This window comes from Camelus bactrianus, chromosome 12 (genome assembly GCF_048773025.1).
Source record: "Camelus bactrianus isolate YW-2024 breed Bactrian camel chromosome 12, ASM4877302v1, whole genome shotgun sequence".
Taxonomy (NCBI): domain Eukaryota; kingdom Metazoa; phylum Chordata; class Mammalia; order Artiodactyla; family Camelidae; genus Camelus; species Camelus bactrianus.
The window spans coordinates 15,925,322-15,933,293 of record NC_133550.1 but is presented as its reverse complement, the minus strand read 5'-3'; the positions used below and the strand labels follow the sequence as shown (position 1 = coordinate 15,933,293).

General features: G+C 38.5%; 1 protein-coding gene across 7 annotated transcripts in view; it reads left to right on the top strand.

Moving 5' to 3' along the window:
- Positions 1–7,972, top strand: part of ATF1 (activating transcription factor 1) — a 55,629-nt gene continuing 47,657 nt past the window's right edge. The window contains exons 1-2 of one of the 7 annotated variants that reach the window (XM_074374880.1): positions 1–256; positions 5,032–5,130. In XM_074374880.1, coding sequence (XP_074230981.1) covers positions 5,038–5,130 — 93 coding nt within the window. In that variant the 5' untranslated portion in view covers positions 1–256; positions 5,032–5,037. Of the gene's footprint in view, positions 257–599; positions 618–685; positions 1,080–5,031; positions 5,131–7,972 lie in introns of those variants that run through there. The other 6 variants (XM_074374884.1, XM_074374881.1, XM_074374885.1 and 3 more) reach the window with 6 other exon arrangements.

The window sequence follows — 7,972 nt, the reverse complement described above, 5'->3', positions numbered from 1 at the left end:
TTGCCCCCCTTCCCTCCCCCGCCCCCGGCCTGGTGTAGATCATGCCGCCAGTGGCGGCCCTGACTGCCGAGGAAACGGTAGCTTAGGACAGTTGGCTGTTAAGTGACACTGATTCTCCCCGCCCCGTCTGACCCCGGAGAAAGAGGCACGTCCCCCGCCGCGTGAAGGGGTGGGGAAGTGGGTAGTTAATTCGGATCCACCTGGGAGGGGGGAGTGGAAGTTCCCGCCCCGGACAGCGACGAGGCGGCAGCCACAGGTAAGCGGGGGGCGGGGGTGGGGACGTGTTCCCGGGTCCCCCGGTAGCGGGAGGGCACGGGGACGCGGCGCCGGCGGGGACGCCGAGGCGGGTCGCGCGTCGGGTGGGGGTCGCGCGGGGCGGCCGCCGTGGGGGAGGGGCGCGGAGGGCGCGCGGCGGAAGGGGGAGGGGCTGCCTGCTCTTCCCCGGCCGGGCGCGCTTCCGGTTTTCGCGCTTTGGCCCCCCTGTGCCCCTCAGTCAGCGGTCTCCTCTTCCCTCCCGCCCCCCCAATGAAAATTAAACCGAAGACCTCTCGCCGCGGGGTGGCTTTCGCCTCTGAAGCCGCCCCTCCGCGGCCCCAGGCGAGCGCCCTCCGTCGAAGGTCTAGGGGTTGGGGCGGGGAGCCGGGGGAGGGCGGCGTGGCCTTGGCCTCCGCGCGTCGTCAGCCGAGCGCGGCCGGACACCGGTCGTCTGCGCCGGTGGGCCTTCGGTGTATGAGGCCTGGCCGGGTCCCTGTGAAGGGCAGAACCAGCCCTTACCCTCAGGGAGCTTCCAGTCGAGGGGGGAGAGAGATGGTAGAATAGTCACAACACACGAAACAGTTACGGAAAGGTGCAGCCAACAAGCGAGGAGAGTGGAGTGACAGAAGGTCCTCTGTTTATCTCTGGACGGACGGTCAAACCGAGAAAACGTTCTCTTTGGTTTTCTCCTGTATCACAGACCTAAGTTTGGTATTTCATAGAGTCAACTACGCCGTGGAGCGTGCCGCTTGATTTCTTTAAAATGTTTGCAGATGTTTCTGACTAGCCGTTTCGTCAGCTTTTGAGGAGTGGTGATTGGGCTAGTAAGTCTTTAGAATCCTTTACATTTCTGAGGCTTTTTCAGCTAGGACTTGGCAAGCGTCTTTGTCATACTGGCCTCGTTTGTGATGAGTTTGTTCGTAATGTTTGCTTATGTTCGCAAAATGCATTTTATCCTGAGAATTTCGTTATCAACAGAAATACGCAGTTTTATTAAAGTGCTATTTTTCCTATAGACTTTATAATGTGCAGTTTTCTCAGTGTCCCGATTATCATCAGTATTGTAGCCCTAAAATCAAATATGTTAGGTCTGTTATTTGCAGTTATCTTTAAGGTTCGGCTTCGTTTGTGATACATCTGTGCAGTACTACTGTATCACCAGTAGGTGGTAGTCCTTTCAGAATTTTTTTTTTCCCACATGTCATCCCATTTATTTATACTAATGAATTTTCAATTCTGAAGTAGGTTGTTTCCTTGTGCCTGAATTGTTCTGGTCCTAATGCTGGCTTGAAGTAATTGTCTAAAAATATTTCTGTAACCATTATTTCTATCAGTTTTAAGTAGATAAAGCCAACTAAACATACTGGTTTATTCGGCAGCAATGAATGTTAAGTATTGGTGTTACATCGGGGACAGGATGTGGTCTTTGACTCCCTGGAGCATGCATTCTGGTAGGGAGACAGAAAACAGGTTATTACAGTACTGTGATAAGTGCGGTAAAAGGATGGGAACATGTGCTGTGGGGATATAGCCAAAGCTTCTAGACCAGTCTAAGGGAGTCCGTGAAAGTTTGCCTAGAAGAATAACTCGGAGGAATGGGCTACATGAAAAGGAGTAGTGTTTCTGGCAGAGGGAATAGCATATGTGAAAGCAAAGGAGGCACGTTTTAAGATCTGAAAGAAATTCAGTATGTCTAATAGGAGCAATTTTTAAGGAAGATCATGAGTTCAGTTGTGGAACGTTGAACAAGAGCCCTCTTGCCCTCAAACTTAACATAGTTCAGCATCATCTACAAGTGAGGAAACTAAGCTCTCTTCATTCATCAGATGAGAATACTATACTGTGTTTGTTGATGTTTCCTATTTATTGCATACGTGAAGGCACAGAAGAGCATACATTGACAAGATACAGGCCCTGTTCTTAAGCACCTTAAGACTGGGGGAAATAGACTTGCCAATAAATGCAGTTCAGAATGTTAAGAAACCTTATTAGAAATATCTTTAAGGCACAGTGGAAGAAGCATTAAGGGAGGAAGGACCTAGAGCAGCCGGGAAAGACCTAGAACAGAATGTAATGTTTGGGGTAAAAGTTGAAAATTAGGAGTTCGTCAGGTGAACAAGTTGGGGATGTGAGGGTTTTGCTGGAAGAGGGAATAAAAGAACATGGATTTTAGATTTAAATCGTTCTGGCTTCAGATCTTGCATTCACATCTTACTGTGAGATCCACAGAAATGGCGGTTTCTTTGAAGCTCAATTTACCCAGCTCTCATATAGGGAATCCAGCAGATGATACATAAAAAAAAGTTCTTAGCAAGCTTGTTTGAAAGTGCCATGCCTTTACTTACATTCTCCATATGTCAAAAGATCACCTGCTGTTATTTCTTGGGTCCCCAAATTCATTCCTACTGATAACTTCTGAAACTGTGTTTCACTGCCCACTTGTGATTCTGCCCAACGTGAGATTGTTTCCTGTTCAGCTTCCAGCTGATGCCTGGAGCTTACTTTATTTTTACAGAAAGTGCATTTGTACACATAAAATTCTGTGTTGAACAAGTTTTTAACAGATTGTTAATCTTAACCTTAATTTTAGGAATAAAAGCTTTAAAAAGTGAACAAATAAAGGTTATTCTCTGATAACATCACTAAAAAAATGCAGAGTGTGTGTATTGTTGTTTATAATGAGATGAAACTGTAAGACTGCTTTCATTTTGGGAAAAAAGAGGTGATTAGTTGATGTCTCTTAAAAAAAAACATAGAAAATGGGTTATCTTCTTTTCCATTAGAAATATGGTTGTAATAATTGTCCAAAATGTTATTTGCTGACTGTTGTGGCTTTTACTAGGAAATGTGTGTTGTTTTGTTGATCATGTTAGTTTCCATTAGATATAGGATTTCTTAATAATATTGTTAATGAGAAAATCAGTGAGTCACAGTGAAACAGAAAAGTATCATTTTCAGTAATTTAACAAGGTTTAAAAAAACCTTTATAGTTTCTTTCAATGCTTTAGCACTACATCTCCCCCCCCCTTCTCTGGTCTATATTATGTCTTCTGAAATGGAGTGATTAAAAAGTCATTTTCAGTAGAGATAGTATGTAGAAAGTATATAATTCCATCTTTGATGCTGTCTGTATGTTTAGTCTGTGGGATTATAGTTCTGTTAGTGTAGATTAGAGATCACTGCAGTCTTCCTAAAGAAGGGACTGTATATAGCTTAAAAGCAGTTGAAGAAACAACAAAGGAAACACTAGATGGAATTGTCAAAATTTTAAGTTTTATTATTATAGTTGTCATATTGGAAAACTGTATCAAAATGATAGAAATAAAATTTATATGAAGAAATAATATAGGCTAATAAAGGAAACAGTAAGGTCTTGTAGATAGATGGACAAATAATATGAACAGCTTACACAACTAATGGAAAATTAAAGAAATATAAAACAATGTACCATTTTTCACCTATTATGTTTGTAATGACTTAAAAATCCCATTGTTTTCTCACATGCTTCTAATGGACTCTTTCAGGAAACCTTAAATATTCATACTCCTTAAGTAATTCTCCTTTTTGGAATATATTCTATGGAAAAAATTTTAATTATAGAAAAAGCTTTGTATACTAAATATATTAATCTCTGTTGTTTTGTTTGGTAAAACACAAATTTATGTTCATATTATATAGCATTTAAATATATTTCTATTTAAAATCTAGAAAATATTTGTGATAAATGAAAGCAGGATACAAAATCGTACATACCCAGCTTACATGTCCTGCAGTTGATTATCTAGATTATCTAGATCTTTAGAACCTCCATAGGTGTGGATTGATTGATTGATTGATTGATTGATTGACTTATTTACTAATTTATTCAATCCTTGCTCAGTACATTCTTCATGTTAAACTATATATGCAGTTAGAAACTGTTCCCTAGACTGTAGAAAAGAATGCTTGTGTCACTGGACAGAAGACTATCACACTTCTTTTTTTTAAATTTTTTTACATTTTTATATTTTTATTGAAGTAGTCAGTTTACAATGTGTACGTTTCTGGTGTACAGGATAATGCTTCAGTCATCCATATACATACATATATTTTCATATTCTTTTTCACCACAACTTACAGGATATTGAATATATAGTTCCCTGTGTTATACAGTATGTTGTTTATCAGATTTTGTGAGAATTCTTCTGTATTTCAAAGCGAGAGACACTCTGCCAGAGTGCAGTAGGTGTTCTGTGCGATTCAGTTGGTTTGTAGATGTAATTCCTGGTGTATTTGTGGGAGAGGGTGAGTTGTGAGCCCCTCTACTCTGCCATCTTGGTCTATCATACTTCTTGAGTGGGATAACATTTGAAAATTTAGTCGCAGTAATTTATATGCATATACCATTTTTTAAATTTAAACGTGTTCATGTGGATCAAAATTCAAGAAATTCAAAGAAAGATGCAAGGAAAAGCCTCTTTTCTATCTCTGAACCATAGCTACCAATTCTCTTCCATAAAGGCAACCAAGTTATCAATTTTTAATGCAATTCTAGAGTACACTATCTATACCCTTTAGCACTTTTTATTTGCCATTTTTAAAGATCTTATCATTAGGTCACTACACACCCAGAGCAGAGTTGTAGGAACTTACTGAGTCTGGATAAATTGAGCTCAACCCGCAAAAGTTTTGTCTTGTTCCATTGAAAAAGTATGCATGTTAAGAAAAGAAGTATCTTAAGATTTCTTGAAAATGAAGTTAGAAAGCATCTTTTAACTGACTTTTTTTCCTTTACAGTTGATTATGGAAGATTCTCACAAGAGTAACACTTCAGAAACAGCACCTCAGTCTGGTTCAACAGTTCAGGGAGCTCATATTTCTCATATTGCTCAACAGGTAAGGAACCAGTTAAGAATATTTGTTACACGGATTAATTGTTGTTTCACATCTCTAATTACTAATGTTCAAAAAAAGAACCAAGCAAAAAAACCTGTAAAATGTAGAAATGTATGGAAGGAAGAAATACTTTAAGTGTCTTGTCAAGGTCATTCAGTTCTGTTTTCTTTTATACAGAGTATATTTAGCATTTTAATATGTATACACTTCCCAAAACTTGGAGAGGTAGATTTCATTTTATGTGGTGCATGATTATTTAGATTTTTTTTTTAAGATTAATTTTGTTGCTGCATAAGAAAAATGAAAAATTGTTTGGCTCTTTGGGCTAACTGGAAATAGAGACTAATAAGTTTAGGAGGTAAACCATCTTTAATTCAGTAGATGTATTGTGGATATGTAGGAAATATTTTTGCTGAACTGGAAAATCAGTATATTTATTAGAGAATTTGAATGACAGACATGCATATTGCAAACCTGATTTTTTTTTTCTGATGATATTTTTAAAATTTCAAATTTTCTGATCTATGCACCTGACCCAGTTCAGGGAAAACAACTGACAGAATTTGTAGCCAGTGATAAGATTTGAACTTACAAGCAAAAATTAGAATTTTGGAAAACTTGTATTCACCATCGTGAACTTGACAGCTTCCCAGTAGTACTGACTTTCTACTTATAAAATTGTATTACAAAATCATGCATGTTATAAGATCCATTCAGAGTGCAAGACAGACCAATTGGATTTTAATATTAACAGAATACACAAAATTCAGATTGTATATTGCAAACAACGTTTAAGAAACTACAACCTGTTGAGTTTTGATGTGGCATCAAAGAAGAATGTACACAATTACCTTTAAAACACTCCTCCCTTTTCTGACTACATATCTGTGAGACCAGACTTTCTTCGTATATCTCAACCAAAACAACATATGGCAAATAGTTAATGTAGAAGCAGATAAGAGAAATTCAGCCATTTTCTTTTCTTTTCTTTTTTAATTGGAGGTACTGGGGATTGAACCCAGGACCTCTTGCATGCTCAGCCTGCGCTCTATCACTGAGCTATCCCCTCCCCCAGCTATTTTCTTTTAACTCAGACATTAAGGAGATTTGCATAAATGTAAAACAGTGTCATTTCTGTCACTAATTTTTTGGGGGATATTTAATTATATGAATGAACATATAGTATTTATGTGTACATTATAACATGTAATGGATTTATGACCATTATTTTAAAATGAACTGTTAAATATTTTTTAAATTTCTTTTTAAATTTTAAATGTAAGTATTAGTAGATAAAAACCCACATAAATACAAGTTCTTTGGGGTCTTTAATAATTTTTAAGAGTATAGAAGGGTCTTGAGACCACAAAGTTTGAGAACCTAAAGATTTAAAGGATTAGTCCTTCAAGCTTGATGCATCCTTCTATATTATTTGGCTTTATCTGTGAAGAATAATGGTGTCTTCTCCAGATGGTGTTGGAAAAACAATGACAGAGGTTTTTAGTTACCTTTCTGCTAGTAGAGCCCTTCAGAGAAATGTTTTAATTCAGTTGGCTTGCTTTACACATTTTAGTTACTTTGGTTAGATGTGAATGTTTTCCATGTTTCCTCAGAAGCATATTGATAGTGATAGAATAAGTATATTTCTAGGTGGTAAATAATTTTACAGTGATTTTTTAAAAAATAATTTCACTAACTTTGTATCCAAATTCTTGTGGCTTGACTACTTTATTAGACTCTAAATTCTGTAAGGAAACAGTCTCTAATACAGTAATATTTATTCAGTCATTCAGTGTAAGTTGGGGATATAGCAGTGAACAAAAGTCTAATCTCTCGTGGAATTTATTCTAGTTTTGGGGAGAATAAAACAGACATCAGTTGGTAGTAAGTGCTGTGGAGGCTAATAAAGCCAGGTAGGAGGGATAGGGAATTCTTGTTGGGGACAGGGACTTGCTTTTTTATAAAAGGTGATCAGAGAAGTCTAACTGTGGGAATACCTCTACAATTATATGGACCAGCAATTATAAACTCTCTTGAGACTGATATGTGCTTGGCATGGTTAAGGAACAGCAGGGCAGCCAGTGTGGTGGAAGAGGGACACAAGATGAAGCAGAGAGGTTTGGGGTTAGAGGGTAAGAGTGCCAGATAATGTAGGCCTTGTATGCTACCAGAAGATTTCTGGCTTTTAATCTCGGTGAGATGAGGAGCCTTTGGAGTGGTTTGAGTAAAAACATTATCTGACTGATATTTTAATAGGATCACTCTAGCTGCTTTGGAGTGGAAGCAGAAAAATCAGTTAGGAGGCTGTTACACTAATTGTGCGTGAAAGACATTAGTGGCTTGGACCAAGGTGGTAGCAGTGGTAGTGGTGAGATAAAGTTAGATTCTGGATATAATTTGGTTGTGAGGCCAACAGCGTTTGCTTTTGGATTGGATGTGGGTTTAGAGAAAAAAAGATTGACTTTATAATTTTTGACTTCAATAACTGTAAGAAAGAATGGAGTTGCCATTTATTGAGATGGACAATGCTGAAGCATTTTTTTTTCTTCTTTGTTTTCTTTTTGGGGAGATGTTGGCAATCAGAAATTTGGTTTTTGGGCATGTAAAGTTTGTGATACTATCTGTGTTAGTTTTCTGTGCTGCAAAACAAAGTACCACAAATTTAGTGGCTTAAAACAACACACATTTATTATCTCACAATTTCTGTAGGGTCAGGCACTTCTTAGTTGGGTTCTCTGCTTCACAGTTTCACCTAGCTGCAATTAAGATATTGGCTAGGGCTGGCTTCTTATCTGGAGACTAGAATGGACAATTCACTTCTAAGCTTACTCAGGTTGTTGGC